Source organism: Molossus molossus, unplaced genomic scaffold (assembly GCF_014108415.1).
Source record: "Molossus molossus isolate mMolMol1 unplaced genomic scaffold, mMolMol1.p scaffold_m16_p_1, whole genome shotgun sequence".
NCBI lineage: Eukaryota > Metazoa > Chordata > Mammalia > Chiroptera > Molossidae > Molossus > Molossus molossus.
The window spans coordinates 162,221,565-162,244,977 of NW_023425344.1; the positions used below are offsets into that span (position 1 = coordinate 162,221,565).

At 34.0% G+C, this 23,413-nt stretch overlaps 1 protein-coding gene across 1 annotated transcript; it reads right to left on the bottom strand.

The window, feature by feature from the left end:
* Window positions 1-22,184: 22,184 nt before the first annotated feature.
* Window positions 22,185-23,132, bottom strand: LOC118637998 (small ubiquitin-related modifier 2-like). Its single transcript, XM_036273744.1, has one exon. The coding sequence runs from the start codon at window positions 23,060-23,062 to the stop codon at window positions 22,775-22,777; it is 288 nt and encodes a 95-aa protein (XP_036129637.1). The 5' UTR covers window positions 23,063-23,132; the 3' UTR covers window positions 22,185-22,774.
* Window positions 23,133-23,413: the final 281 nt, after the last annotated feature.

Below are 23,413 nucleotides of genomic sequence, written 5' to 3' on the forward strand. Positions count from 1 at the left end.
TGATCCTCAGAATGTCAGTATCTGAAATCTTTGGGGATAAATCTGTTATTTATTGTTTCTACTGATTCACACATGATGGCTTGTTTTCTTGCATGCCTGGGGATCTTTAAATGCTCATGCTTGTTTGATCCTAATTTGTGAGAATCTTGGATACCTCTTTGTAGCTGTAACATGTGAGCATTCAGCTTCTTCTATTAGAGCAGATTGTGTTTCTTTCTTTCTACTGATGAAGCCTCTGTCTTCTTTCCTGCATTAACAGCATTTAATTATTTAGGAGGAGATTACCAACCTGAGATCACATCAGGTTTTTTTCTAGATTCCCTTTCTGATAGGACTCTAGCTTTCAGGTCCCCTTCCTTGAAGTTAGCTCCTGATGGTAAGCAGACTATCAACGTGAAACTACTTAAGCTTCTTCTTAGAGCCACTAGCTACACAAAGCGTTGGGTTTCCTCTCCTTCCTCGAGGCTTGCTTCAGACTTTCCTAAAGCTAATAAGGGCATTTACCTTCAGGGAAGCTTCTCAGTTCTCATTTGCTTGCTGCTTGCTGACACCACTCTAGATTCAGCAAACAGATATTTTTCTCCTATAGGGGGTGCCCTTAGGAATTTCTTCTTTACTCGGCAATGCAGAGAAAATTAAATTCTATGAAGTATGTGGTTGTTTTGTAGAAGAAAGTTACTTTGGACTATTTTAGCTCAGAATGCAGTATGTGGATTTGAAATGCACATATTTAGTAACCTCTTCCCCATATTTTATTCTGCACACTGAGGTATGACAATCAGTGGTATAGATTAGATATGAGAAAGAATGGCATGCTCTAGCAATGGTGAGTGTGTCCACCTGGCTGAGCCCCAGACTGTGTAAGAAAACATATTAAACTGGAAATGTTGATTAGATTTAGAGGTTTGAAGGACTTTAAGTGTAATCCTAAAGAGTTTGGAATTTTTCTGGTTATGGAAAGTAACAAGTGTTTTGTTTAATCAGTTTTTATTGATTTTAGAGAAAGAAGAAAGGAGAGGGAGAGAGAGAAACATCAATCAGTTGCCTCCTTACACACCCCTACTAGGGATATAACTGAACCTGGGTATGTGCCCTGACTGAGTCAAGTGGTGACCTTTCAGTGCACAGGAAGATGCTAAAGCAACCGAGCCACACTGGCAGGGGCAATAAAAATGTTTTAAACAGAACAATTATATTTAAAAGTCTGTGTGCTGGAAAGATACGTCTTGTGAAAGAGGGTTTAACAATGGTGGAGATCCAGAGGCAGAGAGGTCAATTAGAACAGTGTTTCTCAACTTTGCATGTGCATTAGAATTACTTTGGGAACTTTAAAAAATACTCATGTGTGGGTACACCACCGAATCAATGATTCTGCTGTGCCTCAAAGGTTATAAACCACTGAGCTAAAAAGCTTTAGTCTATGTGAGTTTTGATGAGGAAAGTGGTGGTGAGAATCAAGAGAAGGCAACTGAGTTTGAATTGACAGGACTTGGTGACTCATTATGAGAGTTGAACAAGTCAAAGATGATTCAAGGTCGTACACAAAAGGTATTATCCAAGTACTCTTGTGCTTGGCCTATGTTTAACATTTCATATGTCATGATTTCATTATCTTCAGGATAATTTTATAATCCTCTCCCTCTCTCTGTCTTTCTCTCTATATATACATCAATATCTCTGTATCTAAATTGATATAGATAGAGTTGCTCAAGTTCAAGGCACTTGAGATCTTCATATTCCTGGCAAATTCTAAAATAGGATTACTTTTATTTATTTATTTATTTATGTATTTATTTTGTTAATCTTCACCCAAGTATATTTCTTCCATTTTTAGAGAGTGTGAAAGGAAGGGAGGGAAGGAGAGAGAGAGATACATCGATTGGTTACCTCCTGCATGTGCCCCAACCACAGCCAGATTGAACCTGCGACCCAGATATGTGCGCTGAACTGGGAATTGAACCCTCAGTGCTTTGGTGAGTGGTCTGATGCTCCAACCACTGAGACACACTGGCCAGGACAGAATATTCTTATATTGACTATCTCAGCCACCATAGACATTCTTATAAACATAGTCAGATCCATATCTACATTTTTTAAGCTTAAAGTTGCACAGAAAGTATAGAGTCCCATGTACCCCATCGTTCTTGCTGAAGCCCCACCCCCAGTTTCTTCTTAACATCTTACATTAATGTGATACACTTGTTAAAATTGATGTACCGATATTGATACTTTATTATTGACTAAAATTCATAGTTTGCATTTGGATTTACTGTTTGTGTCATGCAGTTCTATGGGTTTTTAACGTGCTTAGTCAGGTATCTACCATTACAGTTTTATATAGAATAGTTTTACTGACTTAAAAAAGTGCACTGTGCTCCTTGCATTCATCTCTCCCTACCTTCCTCTGATCCCCTGGGAACTCCTGATGCTTTTATTGTCTCCACAGTTTTATCTTTTCCAAAATGTTATAGGGTTGAAGTCACATATGTAGGCTTTTCAGGTTGACTTATTCCACTTAGTAATATGCATTTAAGGTCCCCCCATGGCTTTTCATGGCTAGATAGCTAATTTATTTACATTGCTGAATAATATTCCATTATATGAATGGATCATAGTTTATCCATTCATCTATTGAAGGATGTATTGGTTGCTTCCAATTTTTGGCAATTATGAATAAATTTCATATCTATATATGCATATTTTTGTATGGATATAAGTTTTCAAATCATTTGTGTAAATACCTAGAAGCATGATTGCTGGATCATATGGTAAGCCTAAGTTTAATTTTGTAAGAAACTACCAAACTGTCTTTCACAATGGCTGTATAATAATGTACTTCCACCAGCAATGAATAAAGGTTCTGATTGCTCCATATACTCAATAGCACTTGGTTTTGTCAGTGTTTTAGATTTTAGTTATTCTGAAAGGTGGGTAGTGGTATTTCATTGTTCTAATTTACAATTTCCTAATGACATATGATGTTGAGCATCTTTTTATATGCTTATTTATACTCTGCATTTCTTTACTGGTGAGCTGTATGCTTTATTTAGTAGTTTGTTTTCTTGTTCAGTTTTAAGCATTTTTCTATATTTTGGATATAAATTCTTTATCAGATATGAATTTTGCAAATAATTTTTCTCTGTGGTTTCACTTTCTTTTTTTTTTTTAAAAATGTTTTCTATTGATTTAAGAACGAGAGAGAGACATTGGTGTGAGAGATAAGCATCCATCAGTTGCCTCCCACATGCACCTTGACTGGAGATAGAATCATAACCCCGGTATGTGCCTTGACAGGGAATTGAACTGGAAACCTTTCAGTGCATGAGATGATGCTCAGCCAACTGAGTCACAATCGCCAGGTCTGTGGCTTTACTTTTCATTATATTAGCAGTGTCTTTTGCAGAGCAGAAGTTTTTAATTTTAATGTTCAGCTGATCTTTTTTTCTTCATGGTCATGCTCTTGGTGTATCAAACAAGTCACCACCAAATCCAAGGTCACCTATATTTTCTCTTGTGTTTTCTTTCAGGAGTATTATAATTTTGCATTTTACATTTGGGTCTATGGCCCATTTTGCGTTAATTTTTGTAAAAGGTGTGAAGTCTGAGTTAAGAGTCATTAAAAAAAAAAAGAATATCTAATTGTTCTAGCACCATTCATGGAAAAAACATACTTTCTTTTAAAAAAAATTAAAATAAATTTTCAATTAGAGTTGACATATAATATCATATCAGTTTCTGTGCACAACATCAACATAGTGATTAGACATTTATATACCTTACAAAGTTGTCACCCAGCAACAACTTTTATCTTTGTCAAATAATTGTTGATTATATTTGTGTGGGTCTATTTATATGCTATTATATTACATTTATCTATTTGTCTAATCTTTCATCTATACTGTGTTGTCTTGATCACTTAGCTTTATATAAGTCTTAAAGTCGATAGTGTGAATCCTGACTTTGTTCTTCAGTATTCGATTGGCTATTCTAGATCTTTTGCCTGTCCATATAAACTTTAGAAATAGTTGTTGACATCCACAAAATAAATTGCTACATTTTTATTGGGATTGTTATGAGTTTATAGATCAAGTGGGGAAGAACTGAGATCTTACCACTTTTGAGTCTTCCTATGCATGAAGCTGAAATATCTCTCAATTTATTTATATCTTTTATTTCTTTCAACAGTATTTTGTAGAGTTCCATATATATCTTATACCTTTTTAAAAAAGTTTTATACCTGTGGGGTTATTTTTGTGTGTGTGTTAATAAAAATGATGTGTGTATTTAATTTAACTTCCAATTGGTCATTGCTGATCTATAAAAACTCAATTGACTTTTGTATATTAACTTTGTGTCCTGTAACTTTGCTATAATCTCTTATTAGTAGCAGTTTTTTTGTTGATTCTTTGAAAGTTTCTAGACAATTATGTTACCTGTGAACAAGGATACTTAATTTCTTCATTTCCAATGTGCATACCTCTCATTTCCTTTTCTTGTCTTATTGCATTATCTTGGACTTCCAGTATGATTCTGAGTAGGAAGAAATGGTGAGAGGGGACATTCTTGTAATGTTTCTGATCTTTGGAAGAAAGAAGCTATGTTCTTACCATTAAGTATAATATTAGCTGTAGCGTTTAATAATTCTTTATCAAGCTGAAGAATTTATACTTTATTCATATTTTTCAAAGAACCAGCCTTTTATTTTATTGATTTCTGAATCAATTTTCTGTTTTGTTGATTTATGCTCTAATTTTTTTCTACTTGCTTTAGATTTTGCTTTTTAAAAATTCTAGTTTTCTTAGGTAGAACCTTAGATTACTGATTTTGATTTTTCTTCTCTTCCAATGCATGCACTCAGCACTATAAAATTTCCTGTAAGCAAATGCTTTGGTTGCATTCCACAAATTTTGCCAAGTTGTATTTTCAATTTAAATTTTGAATTTCATTTTACTATATTCATGTATGCTGCAAAATGTAGAGTCTCTAAAAATTTCTTTTATTAGATCTGATCTAATTTTTCTATGTTGTCCAATATTTGTTAGATATTGAAAAAAATCAAATAAAAAACTTATTTTATTCAAATCTATGAACTTAATTGATTCTAATACTTTAATTAGTTTCTTTAAGTGTATGCTTTATTTCTAATTTGTTATTTCAGGTAGATGCTCATTTTTTACTGATATCTTGGAGAAAAACTCTTCTCTTGATGATGAAGCCTAGGATTATTAGAACTGGTGTAGGCAGGATCTTCTGATTTGGAATTCTCTGAGTCTTCTCTGGATCATCTGGGAATGGTTACTCTGAGCTTCTCTCTGGACTAGGGTCTGCTGAGTCCAAATGGGGCCATTCTTGGGCATTCTTTCAGCCTAAATCACTGAAACCTGCCACTGGTATAACTTATCTCATTTCTTGGCTTGATCAGGACCTACTATTTCTTCCTGGATGAATGAAGTCCCACCTCAGCTTTGCCAGTTTTGTAGCCCTCTCCAAATCTGTGTCATCCGCTCCAGGAAGCTATTGGTCTATGATGGCACACCACAGACTATGTTGGGGGGTTATTTTGAATCTCACCACATAGGTCCACTTGTAGGTATCTAAATATAAATTCAACAATCTTCTTTTTTGCCATCAAAAATTATGGGAAATACTGAGTACTTTTCATGTTATGCAGCAATTGAGAATGACTCTGAGGCCTCTTCTCTATTTCCATGCAGTTCTGGCAAGTTTTTTCTTTGTTGTGCATATCTCCATTTAATGAGAGCCACCTTTAATTCCATTTCTTCTCAGATGGGATGTTGGCCTCAAACTCCAGAGAGGTTCGATAGCTGATAAAATCCATGCAACCTATGTTTCAGTATTTTGGATTCTGATGTTATAGAGAGCATATATTAACAAAATTAACATGCTTTTCTCAGTTCATCTAATAATTGTACTTTTGCCCAAAAGAAAAGAGAAAACACATATCTGACTACCTCTTCTATCTTGCTTGATCTTTCTTCTTCATGTCACAATCTACTTTTCCCAGAAGGGACAGATTTATTTGTAGTTCCCTTGTCTCTTATATTAAACCCTGTAGCCAAACTGGCAGGCCTGTCCCTTGAAAAGTCAAGAGACTAAATAGAAAAATTAAAAAGAAAACTCTCTCTTTCTCTTAAAGTCATGGTTTCAATACTACTTTAAAACCTGAAAATTGTTTTCAAAGATGTTTTGGAATTTTAAATTTCATTTTAGATTTAATACCTGAAACATTTTCTTTCTCTATGCATTTCTGTTATTATAGTTCTTAAGAGCAGAGCACACTGATTTAGTACAAGCTTTGTAGTTTGTAAGCCTAGGTTTGAATTCCACTAGTTAGGTAATTTTGGATAAGTAGCACCCATGTTTCTTATCTATAAAACAGGAATAGAGTAATAAAAAACTAATTCCTAGAGTATTTATAGGGACTAATTGATATACATAAAGCACTAAGCAAGTACCTGTACTTAACTACTATATTAATTCTGCTAATGACAAAAAGTTTAACATATAGTCACAGGACATGGTTTGACTTTGGGAGGTGAGCACAGAGTGCAATATAGAGATCTTGTATCATAGAAATATACACTTAAAACCTACATGATGCTATTAACCAATGTTACCCCAATACATTTATTTTAAAAATTGTAACAGCTTATCAGAGAAAACCTGTGAAATCTATTTTTAAAACTTTCTCTCTAAACTCAGAGGTGGAAGAAATCTACAGAAAATGGAATGAAAAATTATTAGACCAATACCTATAAATCTAGTAGAAGAGATGCCATACAATTATGTGGTTTGTAGTCTTCACAGGGCCCATTTTAGTTGTATGTTAAAGAAATGCCCTTAGAGACCAGATCAAGTTTTCATATTTAGTTTCCTAAAGCAGGAACCTAGCCCAGCTGGCATTCTGGGACTCCTTCCATCTTTGGTTTGACTGGATGATTCAGTGAAGTACATGCTGTTCTTGCATCAGCAGTCGCAGTGTTAATTCCTTTATGCCAAATACTTCCACAGGAGCTCAGGCTGAGTTCCCCGGATGATTGCTTATTGCAGAGTCACTGAAGCAGCTGGTGGAAAAGTCTATGTCGATCCTTTTGAGACCTGTGCTTTTGAAAAACATTTGTATTGTTCTGTATTTCAGAGGAGCAAGTAACATGGTAGAAAACCACTAGGGAATCTCCATGTATTTTTCACTGGCTTGTATGGGAACTCCATGGATAGCTTTTAAGCATCCTCAAATTAGGTTGATTATATAATTTTTAAAATCCAAGGAACCCTTTTGAGAGTGAATGGGGGCATAGTTAATAATTGAGATGAGATGTAAAATGGGACTATCTGAGCAAATTTGGTTGTATAGTCACTCTACTACACTCTATAGTCTCTGATCCTCTTCTTCTTGATAAAATTCCAAGCCTAAATACCCTGTTCCTCTGCCTGCTATGTACCATAGAAGAATGTCCTCAAGCAGACTATAACTAAGTTTTTGTTTTTCTGTTACAGTATTACTTTTTCTACTGCAAGAAGGTATTAAAGTTCCTCCTTGGTGCTCATAAGCTAATCCAAAACATGCCTCATTTCAAAGATAATGTTGTGTGCATCTTCCAATAGCCATTCTAATAGCTTATTCCTTTCACAAGTATTTACTGAGTGCTTATTTGAAGCTAGATCTGTTCTAAGTGCAGAGGAACAGTAGTTCACATGACAATGTGCCTGTCTCATGAAGCCTATGTTCTCCTGAACAGACATACTATCCAATAAATAATGAGATACATATCTTAAATAGTGAAATTTACAATGAAGAAAATAAAACAGAGATGATGCCTAGGTAAAAGGAGATCACGTTTGATAAGCTGGACTCTAATAATCTCTGAGACCTAAAAGATTAGGAGCCAGATGTATGGATGTAATCATCAAGAGGGAAGTGTTGCAGAAGCAAAACAGTGAGTGTAAACATGCTGTAGAAGAAATGATCTTAAAGTACTACAGAAATACGTGTGTCAATGTGGAGATCATGAGTGAAAAGTACTGAGAGATCAGATCATGTTTGGCTGTGTAGGTAGACCTTGATACTGAATCTAAGGGTTTTTATTCTAATTGCAGTAGAAAGCCATTCAACTGTTTTAAGCACGTAAATGACTTAGTCTTATTTGTTTGTTTTGTAGCATTTACAAAACCTATTTTTTATTTCTTATTAAATTTATCACGGTGACATTGGTTAAGAAGATTATATAGGTTGCAAGCGTACAGTTCTATGATATATCATCTATATACTGCATTGTGTGCCCACCACCCAAAGTCAGATCTTCTTTTATTATCATATATTTCAGCCCCTTTACCATTTACTACCCCCACCCCCTTCCTTCTGGTAACCACCATACTATTGTCTCTGTCTATGAGTTTTTGTTTTTATTATTTGTTCATTTGCTGCTTATAGTTTTACATCCCACATATGAGTGATATCATAATAGTTCTTAACTTTTTCTATCTGACTTATTTTACTTATCATGATATTCTCAAGATCCATCCATATTGTTGCAAATGGCAGTACTTTATCTTTTCTTATGGCTGAGTAGCATGCCATTGTATATATGTACCACATCTTATGTATCCAATTAGCTGATGCACTCTTTCTCTCTCTCTCACATACACACACACTACTTTGACTCTTTTATATTTTTCATTAACAAATGTTGAGGATTATCTATCTCCTGAGGTAATCAGGTTTGTCATATTACCATATCCAGGGCTTATCTACAACTATTTGAATTGAAAATATATCAGCTCTTTTTTAAACTTTAACTTTAAATTTATTTATTGATTTTACAGGGAGAGAAAGAGAGAGAAACATCAATGTGAGAAACACTGGTCAGTTGCCTCCCACACAAAGCCTGACCAAGGATTGAACCCACAACCTGAGTATGTGTCTTGACCAGGAATTGAACCCAGGACCCTTTAGTGTATGGGACAACGCTCCAACCAATTGAGCCACACTGGCCAGGGCAAAGATATTTTAGCTCTTTAATTCAATAGTCTAAAATTAATCTTGCATACAATCTTTAAAAAAATGTATTTTACATGACTTCTGTCAATTATCATTTTCATAATGCTTCTTCAGCACTTTCCTGCTCATATCCAGTGCTTTGTAAGTAAGAACCTCTCAATCCTACTCTGGTAAATACTACTGGATGTCCATCCCACATATATTCTCATTTTCTTAACTATATAATTGAGTTGTTGGAAGTAGTAATATGACTAGTGAAAAACTACAAGAGTAGCCTCCCTTGTAGTTAGGGGCATAGTATGCAACAAGACATAACTAGAAGTCATAGGATGAGTTTTTCATAAAAGCACCTCAAAAGGAAAAGAGAAAATGTCATCGTTACCTCTTTCTCCTTTTCATTCTTTTGACCTGTAGTAGAGTCCCAACACATGTTGGCTGAAGAATATTGTGATTGTGAGTTCCAGAGTTTCACACTATGAATCATGGAGCAAAAAGAAAGAGAGAACCAGGAACATTGATATTTTGGAATTTCTGATTCACAGCTCTCAGGACTGAAACTGTTTCTAGCTGACTCATGCTTTCATGATCATCTGCCAACTGATAACCCACTCCTACTTCATTCATAACTAATTAATTTTTATTCTTTTATATGACAACTTTGGTACAGGCACACATAAGTCTTTCTATTCTCTGTACATTTTATGTATATGTGTTTGCTCCTGAGCCTTGGCACATGCCATTGTTTTTTGTCTCCATGTCTCCAGGCACAATGCTTAAGTCTTTAGCATATTGATCAAGTTCTGAGCATAGTGCCTTGTACATAGAAGGCCTTCAATATTTGTTGAATAATATGTAATTCCCTTCTGATTAGCTTCTTTAGTTCTTCTCCTTTAAATTAAATACTTATTAATTACTTCAAAACCTGGTTTAAAACTAATTTTCTATGCAAAGTTTTCCATGATCAATCCCGGCATTTTCTTGGTACTTATATAACTCTGATTAATAAAAGTGACTATTTGAGTCTTCCTGATATATGTCCTGGTTCTCCAATATACGCTAGAAAGATCTGTGAGAAGGAATCCCATGTCCTACCCTGCTTTTGGACTTCCCATACAATATATGATATAATGGTCTGTTACAAAGTGAAAGTCTAATAAATATTGTTGATGGAACTTGGAAATTCACTTGAGCCAATCTCCTCCCTGATATAATTCCACGTCCCCATAAGGAATAGGTTACAGTAAGAAAAATGAGTCAGATAACCATGTTCTAATCTTCTTAAATAGCTCAACAAAAATGACAATCAATGTGGAGATAAAAAAAAAAGTAGTTTCATTCTAAGTGCCATATTTATGGTATCATTATTTATATAATGAAATCAATGTATAGATATGCCCTATGTAAATATTACCTGCTTTTATCATTATTAATTTTAGAAGGAGAACCAGGGAGAGGGAGAGAGAGAATGAACAACATGAGAAAGTAAAATCGATTGATCAGTGGCCTCCTGCACAGCCCCAAAAAGGGATCAAGCCCAAAACTCAGGCATGTGCCCTGATGGGTATGGAACTGAGGATCTCTGGGTTCATGAGATAACTCTCAACCAACTGAGCCATACTGGCCAGGGCCCTATGTAAATATCTATTATTCTTTTGTACTTTTAATTATAACATTCCTTAGGCTATATCACCTACATTGATGACATTTATATTAATTGAAATGTGTATTCCTTGTATAAAGACTAAAATAACTGAACAGAGTCATGTGCTTCATATTCAGGAATAAAATAATTTTAAAAAATTAGTGGATGAAAAGCATGAGTCATTTTGTTCAGTGTAGACACAAATAAGTATAATCTGCAATACTCTTTATTCCCAGACAATTAATCATTAACTTTTTCTAACTTTATGAAGTTACTTAGACTAAAGGTGGCTATAGATTTCAGTGCGTGATAGTATATATCTAATTCACTGGTTTGAATATTTTTGAATGAAAGGGTATAGTATAATACAGAATAAAAAAAAATTGAGGGAACAAAGCATAATTTCCACTTAACAAAAACCTAAAGATTAAATAGATGAGAACTAAAGATTTGAATTATTTCCCCAGAACAGTGCTTTATTATCAAAATAAACTTCAGACCACCACGTAACTACAAAGGGTAGTCAACAAAGACATTCGATATGCATTAATCATCCTACATCCACAGCACTATTTAAGTGTCTGACACTGTTGGCATAAATTTTGTCCTTAGGAATATGCCTCAGATTTCTATCATACACTTATACAACTTAACTTTAATGCCTGCCTACTCTAGGATTTATTGTCTGAGAACAGAAATTGTAGAAAGAGTTTCTAAATCTAAGAAGCGACCAAAGTAGCCATGGGAATGTTTTGTGGAAGTTCTTCTAGTCGGAATATGAAAATTTTTGTTCTTTTATCAATTAAGAGGTTCTTAGAAATTTAAAACATTTTATTATTTTTAACTGATAAAGCTACATCTAGTTGGTTGCAAAGTTTGTCTTAACAAATTATGTCTTAGTCTCTAGAGTTCTCAGTACTGTGTTTATTTTAAAGCAGAATATATGAATCAATAATTTAGTTTAACTAGAAATTATAATGTACAATATACTGAATAAAAATGTCATATTGAAATTCTGTTTAGCAGTCTGAGGAATACAGTAGACCCAGACACATGGAAGTGGGGCACAGACTGACATCCCTCAGAAGAGGGGATGGGGGGTGAGGGGGTGGGAAGAGATAAACCACAGAACTTATATGCATGTATGCATGACCAATGGACATGGACAACTAAGCCGGGGACAGGGTGGAGGGTGGGGGGTGGGGGGTGCCAATGGGGTAAAAAGGTAAAATATCTGTAACAAAAAAATAAATAAAAATTCATAAAAAAAAAGAAATTCTGTTTAGAATTTTTTATGGTTGATTTTTCTGATAGTTATGAGACACAATTTAAGCAGCTTTCCCCTAAACCAGTCTAGTGATTAATTTTTGACACCTCATCCTATGATAAAGACATGACATACTTCAGACAGTTTTAATGGAACACATGTGATTGTACATTTTATAAAGTAAATTATATTCTCCCACTGAGTGGGTGGAGTCTGTTTTCAAATGGGGGGGAAGGGTGGAACTCCATATGTTGGCAGCGAAACGGTACCAGGTGTTAGATCTCAGTTTAGCAACCTCGATACTTGAGTTCTGGCTAAGAAAGAATTCAGAGGCAAGACTCAAACTATAACAGAAAGTTTATTTAGAAAGTCACAGAGGTAGAAAGAGTGAGTTCAGAAAAAAAGTAGAAGAAATGGGCTGACAAAATGAGTTAGAGGCAAAAAAAAAGGGCCCTTGGAGATTAGGAGAGAGAGAGAGAGGCACCTTGAGAGATAAAAGAGGTAGAAAAGGTGCAGGCTTTTTCCATGGTAAATATAAGACCAGGCTGCTTACTTACTCAAATGTAACACCCACAAAATTAAATTTTTATATTTTTTTACATGTAATTTCTAATGAATAATACAGGTTTACAAAAAAAAAAAAAAAAGCTATTCTTGGAATTTTATACCCCTTTCTCTCCTAAAATACCTACATTTTTATTCATAGGAGTAAAGCAACATTCAAATCTGGTATGTCAGATATTATTTTCAATTTTTATTGTTATCCTTATTCATCTCATTTTCTATTAAAAGGAACAAAAACTACAATTTGTGCAAGAATTTCTAGTTGTAATGTATTGACCTAAAAAACTGATCAGCATCATTGCCATGTCACAATAATTGGAATAATCTCTTAAGATGCCATATATTGGCAATTTATGTCTTGAAAACTTCAGTTTATTCAATTTAATAAGTATTTACTGAATACCAAACACATACTTAGTGTTGGTTAAAAGTTAAATGACATCTATCCTGTCTTCAGTGTCCTACCATCTACTCAATAAAACAGATCTCCACATATGTGTTAAACAGTCCTGGAAATCATAAATCTTTGGCATGAAATATTAAGATGTGATATAAACTATAAAGATTATTAATTTGTAATTTGGGCTTAGCCATGAATTTTTGTCCATGGAGTAATCCTCAGTTTTCCTCTATAATATATGTAATAAAATATTACTTGTTTTCAACAACCTTAAAGTTAATCAAGATGTATGAGTTATTTTGCTATACTCAATGTGTTAAATGTTTGAGGATGCATATATGCACAATCGATCAACACCAACATTAGACTGGGGAAGGCAGGAGTAGAGTGGGAGCAGGAAGGAGGGGGGTCAATGGGAAAAGGAGGAGACATCTGTAATACTTTCAACAATAAAAATTTATCCTAAAACTTATAAGGAATCACAAAAGACCCTAAAGAGCCAAAGCAATTTTGAGACTGAAGAATAAAGTTGGCAGTATTACACTACCTGATGTCAAATTATACATACTACATGGCTAGAGTAATCAAAACACATGATATTGGCATAAAAACAGACATATAGATCAATGGGAGAGAATGAAGAGGTCAGAAATAAACCCATGCCTACATAGTCAATTAATCTATGACAAATGAGGCAAGAATATACAACAAAGTAGACAGTCTCCTCAATAAATGGTTTTGGGAATACTGGACAGGTATGCAAAATAAATAAAGCTAGATCACTGTCTTATACCATATACAAGAATAAACTCAAAATGGAATAATGACTTAAGACTTGAAACCATAAAACTCCTGGAAGAAAATCTAGGCAGTAAACTCTTTGACATTGCTCTTAGTAATATTCTTTTTGAATGTATCTTCTTGGGTAAGGGAAACAAAAGAAAAAAAATAAACAAATGGAACTACATAAAACTAAAACATTTTTGTATAGCAAAGGAAACAATCAACAAAATGAAAAGACATCCTACTGACTAAGAGAAAATATTCACCAATGATACTTCTAATAAGGGGTTAATATCCAAAATATATAAGGAACTCACAACTGAACATCAAAAAACCATACTTTGATTAAATAATGGGTAGAAGACCTGAATAGACACTTCTCTAAAGAGGACATACAGATGGCTAATAGACGTGCAAAGATGCTCAGCATCACTAATCATCAGAGAGATGCAAATTAAAACCACAATGAGGTATCACCTCACACCTGTCAGATAGCTATCATCAATAAATCAACAAACAACAAGTGTTGGTGAGAATGTGGAGAAAAGGAAACCCTCATGCACTATTGGTGGAATTGTAAATTGGTGCAGCCACTATGGAAAACAGTGTGGAGATCCCTTAAAGATTAAAAATAGACTTCCATATAATTCAGCAGTTCAACTTCTGGGTATTTATCCAAAGAAATCCAAAACACTATTTTAAAAAGATATATGCAGCCCTATGTTCATTGCAGAATTATTTACAATTGCCAAGATATGGAAACAATCTAAGTGTGCATGAGTAGATGATTGGATAAAGAAGATGTGGTACATATATACAATGGAACATTACCCAGCCATAGGAAGAATCTTGCCATTTCTAATGACATATATGGACCTAGATGGTATCGTGCTAAGTGAAATAAATCAGACAGAGACAAATATCATATGATTTCACTTACATATAGAATCTAAAAAGCAAAACAAACAAATAAAACAGAAACAAACTCATAGATAACAGAGAGCAAATTGATGGTTGCCATTTGGGAGGGAGATTGAGGAATGGGTGAAAAGATGAACAGAATAAGAAGTACAAATTGCCAGTTATAAAAATAGTCACAGGTAAAATTCTGAATAGGTAATGTAGTCAATACTATTGCAGTAATTATGTATGATGCCAGGTGGATACTAGACTTATTGGGGTTATCACTTTGTAAGTTATATAAATGTCTAATTACTATGTTGTATACCTGAAACTAATATAATATTTGTATGTGAACTGTAACTGAAACATAAAGATAGAGCTCAATACCAAATAAGATATATAGAGCATGAAAATAGATGCTATTGATACACAAATTATTCATATCACTTTGTATGCAAGTCATTATTATATGCCTTATGTTACTATTTTAATTTATGCAAGTCAAGTAATATATGCAATAATAATGCAAATTATTGCTATCTACAAAAGAAGGGTAAAACACTGTCTAACATTTAGCAGAAGCTATTTTCACTGAATCAAGGTAGTAGGGAAAACCTCACTAAAATGTTGACAAATGCTTCAAGCTACTAAAAAATACAAACAGAAATAATTGGGCTGCCATTATTTATGTAAATGAGATATGATGAAAAAGCACCAGGGATGGAAAACAAGAGAGAATGAAACTTTATTAACCAAAGCATATCTCAATGATATATTCCTTTTCAATGAATCACATGGGCTTTTATCGTATGAACAAAATTGAATCTAAATTTTGTAGTTATTCAGTAAAAATAAGCAGCTGCCATTGCAATATATGCATTGTATGGCACAGGTGTTACTTCTCAATTAAAAGTGCAATGAAGCACTTACAGTACTTACATGGCTTTAAGGGGACATATATTTGAAGAGATGACCATTTTAACAATTATTTTGTTGTTGTCATGTCATGCAAATAGCTTTTTTCCTTAACTTTATTTTAAATTCCAAGTTGAATTTGTTGATGGAAAACAAGAAGCAAAAGGTTCTGTTTGTGGAAATAGAAAGGGGTGTACACGAGGGGCAGAGTGTGTTTTGCTTGGCAGTTCTTTTGCTACCATTTTGTTTTTGTTTTTAGTGCTGGAGGGCTGCAAACTGGTAGGTGTAAATAAGGCTCTAGCTTGTTTCATACTGTATTTACAATCCGTTATTATGGGTTAACATGGCTGTGGTGCATAGAGAATTAGGCACACAACTTCTATTAAGAATAATGGAAGCTTAATGTCTAATATCCAACATTGCATGAAAATATTTCTTCAGCCTAATCTTGCAATAATTCTCACCAAATCTTATAAAGTGTACACAAATGGAATAGTAGAGATCTTTCTGTTTGTGTCTTATCTTGTACTTGCATAAAGTTTGAAATTTTGATACAGTTTTTATCTAAAGTTCTAATGTAGCAGATAATTTGCCATAGCAAAAGTGGGTAAGGAATAAGTTTTTCTCTACAAATAATAAGAGAGAAAAAGAGAGGGGGAAGAGAGAAAGAGAGAAAGAGTAGAGAGAGGTCACATAGAATACAGAGTATTTATTTCAATTTGGAAAGAACACTAGTTTAAGTTGTGGTGGCCTGAAATAATTGTTGACTTCGGTTGACATGATATTGTTTTTCAGACTATTGGAACTAGCTAACCACCTTGATATACATTGAGAGTATTCTCTCAAAATACTTGGATTACCTTAGCAGAGGTGAATTCACTAGGGTTTGAGAATGTCTCAACTTAAAAGATTACTTGTTCAATGGTATCCATAGAACACATTATGATAACTTTTAATCTTTGAAAATTCTAAATAGCTCTTTGCCTACCTAATTTGGTGGAAAACAGAATTATTTCGTTTGCACTTTATTAGGATTTGCTTGTACCACATGTCAAATCATGTCCCAGACACATGACAAAGTCTAATGTCACATGATTATACAGAACACAAAGGTTATCATGTTTGTGCAGACATTGCTTTTCAATAAGACATTTCCATTTCAAGGAAGGGAGAATAAGAGTGCTTTTATAAAAAATTTAGGGTGGAACAACCTCCAACAATACACTGAGCTGGAGCAACTTTTTAAAAGCTCCTGGAGGCATGAACTCCCCACATCTCTATATTGGCTCTGTGTTTACACAAAGAGCCAAGATAATTCTACTTTGAGGAGGAACCGTGAAAAAGATGACAGTGGAGAGGTATGAAATAAATAATAAATAAATAAGTGACTGTTGACTAAAACAATTAATTTTGCCCCAGGCTTCTGTGATCATTTATAAATTCTTACTGGCATTAGTTTACAGCTGTAACTTCAAGATATAATAGGAGATTGAATCTTATACAGGCAATGAAACAGATGATCAAATTCACAAGGGATTGTGTCAGGCTTTTTCCAGTACTAAAGAAACATATTAATCCTTGTCACTGTTTTCAGAAACGCTGTGACAGAAATAAACCTGTACTGTAACTTAGCCCTTTTAATGAGCTTCTGGAGTGTGGGCTTTCCACTCAGCACCTGAAAAACACAACAAAACACCTTTTATATTAAAGATGTGAGGTTTGCTGCTGGCTAAATTTGTACACAGAAGTCTATAAACCAGTGCTCAGCCAGCTGGGAAGCAAGAAAGCAAATTCAGATTCTGCCATGAACTTCATAGACCAATTATCTACTTGGAATCATGGGAGTTTAACAAACAAATACCAGCCCCCGCTGAGCCTTTTCAGGCCAGCAGCTTATGGGTGATTCAGTTGCATCCGAGGCTTTTAGACTGATCAATTCTTAATCACAAAGCACAAAAATTATTCTCAGACTCATGTCAGTTTCTTTGGACACGCTTGTTAACAATCTGCTTCAAATCATTTTTTTTAAAAGAAACTGCAGACACTGTTTTTATTGACTCCCCACTTGTAAAATGTTTATAGCTTGTTAATTTATATTTACCCCTTTACTTTTGCCTGCAAATCAACATCACTTAGCACAGTTTGGTTACACTTTGTCCAAAGGAAATTACAGAAGCCTGCTATGGGGCTAAAATGAAGGAAAGCTGCAGAAAATCAATACACTGCTGATTAAACAGATCGTAGCAAATTCACGGCTGTAGGCTGCAGCGTGGAGACATCAGTGTGATGCCGATCTGGCAGTTAATATGCTTTCACTCAGGTGAAGAAAATTTCAGAATAAGGCAAGATCACCCAGAAAAACAAAAACTACTTTACAAAAGAATGCACGTGCTTATATGAAACCTACCTTTTGTTGTAGTATTTCATATGAGGAATACATAGGAGGTGTTTATTTTGGGAAATAAAGCAGTGTGGTATCTTTCTTATGATGCGCATCCTTTGTATTCTGAAAGAACCTAATGGCATTGCAACACACCACCTATTCTCTACCATGAGTCAACTTTTTTCTTTTAATGAAATATTGGGTTTATCAACCTGTTCTTGTATAATTTCAGTTTGGCTATAATCAGAATGTCTGAATGGCAGATTACTTGTAGAGGATGTTCAAAGGAAATAATGATAGCACCCCCCCCAAAATTCTAAGCAATTCAGAAGGAATCATTTAATTTCCTATTCCAGAGTAGAAAAAGAAACATGAAATAAATCAAGTATAAAAAGAAAATGCAGTTAAAACATCTAATGGGAATGGATAATATTATCACAGTGCAGTAGCGAAGGCCAACATTTGTTTGTAAATCACAGACAAAAACAGAATTTGAGTTACAGGGTAGATTTGAGGTATCCTGACTACAGCAAAGGTAATTGGAGTTAAAGCGTCAACTCTCATTTCCATGCTACCAAGTTCTTGGGCTTTGCACATTGAATATTTGGAAGACTGCAGAAAAATATGCACATCCTGAAGCCTACTTAAACGTTGGTACCTCCTATAATCCAACTTAAATAATTACACTGAATTGCATTGCATGTGAACTAATGAGAAATGAACAAACAAAAGTTTGAATACAATCTTTCTGGAAAAGTGTAAATAGAAGAAATTTTATTTCAAACTTTTGTTAAGTTTTTTTTTTTATTTGACACATATATTTATCTATTTCAATTACTGTAATGCTATATCAAGTTTTTTTTTTTTTTTTTTTTTTTTTAATTTGGTACACCAGGGTAAATTTGTGGCTCTACTTCCCATTGCTCATTCAGGATAACTGTAGCTTTGATATGTTAGAGTATTCTGGCAGGTACATTTCAGTAGTAAGTCCTTATACTAAAAAATATACTTGAGAATATTATGTTCTATATACAAAAGCCAACTTAAATTTTAATCTCTGTTGTTTTTAATTCTCTTTCAAAATATCAGTCTTTCAAATGGTAACATGGTTAACTTCTTTGCCAAAATCCATGTGTTAAAATGAAGGTGTTTTTGAGTCATCAAAGCTTATAAAAAGACCTTTAACAAGTAAACAGCTTTTTTTTTTTTTTAAATTGGAAGATGTGGTATAAGAAAACACATTCATGGACACCATATGTGAATCAACTTTTATCCCAAGACTTTGAGATTTTTGAGAATTCCTAGAAAATGAGAATTTAAATTCATAGTCTGAAGAGGCTCATTCAGTGACACTGTTTTTATACTGATATATATGGCTATATAAAACTCAAGGTGTTACACTTTGATCATTCCATTTCAAAAATCTTTGATTATCTTATTTAGGAAAAAGTGGTCTTTCAGTGCTCAGGAATATGAAAAATAATAATTACTTCAGTATTTATATTTTAGTATAAATAGTAACTTCCCTTTATTATATTCTGGTAAACTACTACTTATCAACTTTTTCACATGCAATGTTCAGAGGATGAGATAACTTTTACTTAATTAAGTAAGCTTTTGTGACATTAGGAGAGAAAAGCACTGAATATCAATGTATAGAAAAGCACCAAATATCAATGTATAGAACAAGCATTTTAGAAAATATAGAAAATACCAATATTTGAAATATTTATTGGTTTGCTAGGTTAATTGTGCTCTTGAATATGTAGTTTAAGATCTTTGTGGCATTGAAAAAACACAATTGAAGTGACAGAGTAGAATAGAAGAAAACAGGAGAAGGAAAGACTGAATAGCTCAAGTATAAACATCTGAACAAAAATTATTTTTTGAGTCTCATCATTATGTAAAATTATATTTTTACGTTTTTGTAGTTTTTGTAAGTTAACAGTGGTTGTTTGTCAACATGCTTTACTTTATTTAAAACCCATACACTGTATAAATCTGAGAGTTGTCAGGGATTTGAATACCCTTTGCTAGAAACCCAGGTTTTCTTATTAATACATAGTAATTTATCACCATTAAGTATATGATCCCTGTGGAAGAAAAACTGATACACACTGCTCTCTAGACTATAATTTCAGTGTTCACAATATTAATCTTTAATTAAATTATAGTAATTTTAGAAATGCATATCCTTAATTAAATTATAGCATGCACATAAGGAAATGACTATGGCATGATTAACACATATTTAAAAATGTACTACTGAGTTTTGAATGCTTATCTGTCATCTCCAAAGTATAACTAACCAGGTTCAGAAATGACTAGAAAGTCAACTGAAAAATTGCCCAAGTAAAACTGTTTGGCTCTTTAAAGAATTGCACATTACATTTTGGACAGTTTCTCTATTAAATCTAAATATACTTCTTATAGTATATACAGTATTGCATTTCTAAATTAATTGCCATACTCCCAATTGTTAAAGAATTTCACTCCATGTGAAAAGCAAAGTCTCACTAGATGTGAATTTTACACTGAGCTAGATCAATCCCAATACCAGTAAATGGATATTATTAAACAGCATGGGGTAGTGCAAACTGGGAAAGAAAACTTGTAGTGTGCTGCCTTTGAGCAGACCTGGCTTGCATGCTGTGACAGGGCAATTGTCGACATGCTTTTTCATGCCAATCTGCAGCTTTTTCAACACTAGATGCTATGGCAACCAGGGTTTAACAGACTAAGCAGCTAACAAGCTTCCCTGATGGAACTGTCTGGTTGTGTGATTGCCTTGTCTTAGGGAAAATATCAAATAGAATGAAGACGCTTGTGGACATTTGTCAAACTGATTATAATTTAAACAGTTGAATCATAATTGTCTGTTGTGTGCTGTACAGTATGAGATATGCTATTTCCACGTTCCTTGCAGAGCACACCATTGCATTCCCACATAGGCTGTGTCTCCCTTGAGAACAATGGGTCCTAGTTGCTGTAGTTTTGGTGCAACATGGCAGTCCACACCTCACACCAGATCATCTGGGACAGAAAAGAATGGCGGATAGTTCTGAGTTTTTTCTCTTTGAAAAGGCTTGTGTTTGATTTGAACTGTATTTGTAGGAAATATAATGAACACAAGTTCATGTGAAAAGATACTTCTCTTTTATAAAATGTTCGTGTTCACAGAGTTAAGTTGTAGATCAAAATATGCAGGTGAATTAATTTGTTATTTATGATTGGGCATAATTTTAGTTCTTTGAGAATATTGATTTTTTAAATTTGCAACCACTTAAACATGTATTTGTGTCACCAATCATATGCATAATTTAAAACACTGAGGAAATAATCAAGCTTCTCTGATGGAATGGTCTTGTTTTAATACTGCCTCATCCTATTGAAAATGAATAGAAGATACTCTATTGTTTTAAATGATTAAAACTTACTAATACAATTTCAGTCTCTTTAAACAGACAAAGGCATTTTATTTTCAAGATCATTTGAAAATTGATACCAAAGCTTTATTTTTTACAGGGACATATCTTTATAAAAATTTAAATATTCAGAACAAACATTTCAAATGAAATGTAAAGCATCAAAAACAAAATCAAGGTTTCCAAGTTATAGATAGACATATTAAATAAAATGAACTGTTTTGTAAGACAATCTTAGTAATGATCTCATATAACGCGGTGAAACAGATTATTTTGTACTTTAGAAATATCAATGTTATGTCTTGAGGATAAAAATTTGATATTTTCAGTAGGCTCTTAACTAGTCGAGGTGTGTTAAGTATAAGTTGATGGTAAGCATATTTTTAGCACACTCGTCTTGGCCACATCTCACCAACCAACCATGGAATTCTGCTCTTTTTCTGTTTTATTTTTTTTAATTAAAATTTTGCAATAATTCAAACTGATGCTTTTGGTTTCAGATTCCATGGCCTCCAGAAAAAGTAGGGCTCCTTGCTCTTCTTCATTTCAGTAGAATGGGCAGCAGTCCAAGCTGCTTTTTCAAAAACCTGCAAAGTCACATGCAATGAGTTATGTCTAGATGGTACAATTCCTAGACTGGGTCTTTTGAGAGACCTATTATTTTTCTTAAACAGAATGATCTTGGAGTGAGAACACCCTTTTATATGATGAGTGGTGCATACAGGAAGGGTGAGAAATGAAATTTGGAACATTTTGCTCTCTTTATAAAGAACATTCTTTAGACTAAGTTGTAAAAAATATTTTTTTCAGAGTTATAGGTTATCAAAATTAGCAAGCTAAGAATGACATTAAAGTTTTATTTTATTTTATTTTATTTTTTCATTTTAAACAAGAAGTTTATTTAAACAACAAGACGCTTGACTTGAAGGGAAAACTATCTAGGATTCATTTCTTTTAGAGTAATTTACCCCTACTTAAAGACAGATTGCCCTACATGTAACAGCTACGTACAAAAAAGTTATAAAATTGTCCTTGGCTTTACAATGATAAATGAAAAACATTAAAATTCTCCAATCAAACAAGGTATGCAAGGATTTTTATGTTGTTCTTTTTTTTGTTAAACAGTGAGAGCAAAATAACTTACTGGAATATAAAGATAAGAGCTGAATGAGCATGCCACTAATGGAGAAAGGGGGTATTTTCACAGAACCAGTATTTTCCCCCGTCCCATCTCCATTTGATGTTGATCAAAACATACCATTGGCCATTTAGTTAAAAAAAAATGCAAATGTTTGTGCACATACATCAGTTACTTTATGTACAATAAAGGAATGGGGAAGGGGAAAATGCAAGAATAGAGAAAACTATACTGTAGTAGTCAGATGTGTTGAAACAAAATTGCAGTTTTCTAATTGAGAATGTCTTCTTGGTCTGGAGGAACAGAGTTCTGGAGTAAAGTAGCAGGTTCCCTTTTTAGTAGACACCTCCTGTCTGCTGCTGGAACACATCAATTGTATCTTCATCCTCCATTTCCAACTGTGCAGGTGTGTCTGTGTCATTGATTGGCTGCCCGTCAAATCGGAATCTGATCTGCCTCATCGACAAACCCTGTCGTTCACAATGGGCTTTCATTAGTTTACTAAGTGGTGTATGCCTCTTAATCTTAAACTGCACCACAGAACCATCCTGCCCCGCCACCTTCAAATTAATATGATCGTTGTTCTCAGTCTTGACTCCTTCCTTGGGCTTTTCGTTGGCCATGGCCAGCGCCGGAGTCTCCTCAGCTGCCGCTTCACAAAAGAGGTACCAGGTCCGCACCAAAAGAGCACACAAGCAGCTCCTAAAGTTTTATTTTAAAAATTAGCTTTATTGTTGAGATTTATAGCTGCCCCCCCCCTTTTCCCCATTGACACCCTCTGCCCTGTTCCTGCCCCCAACCAGGTCTCCACTGTACTATTGTCTGTGTCCATGGGTTCTGCATGTATGCATGTAAGTTCTTTGGTTAATCTCTTCTCACCCCCTCCCCCAATGCTTTATTTTATATGAGTATTAATCATGTTTTATAAAACACTTTTATTCACTGGGCTAGCAGTCCTTCTAATCTAATTCTAT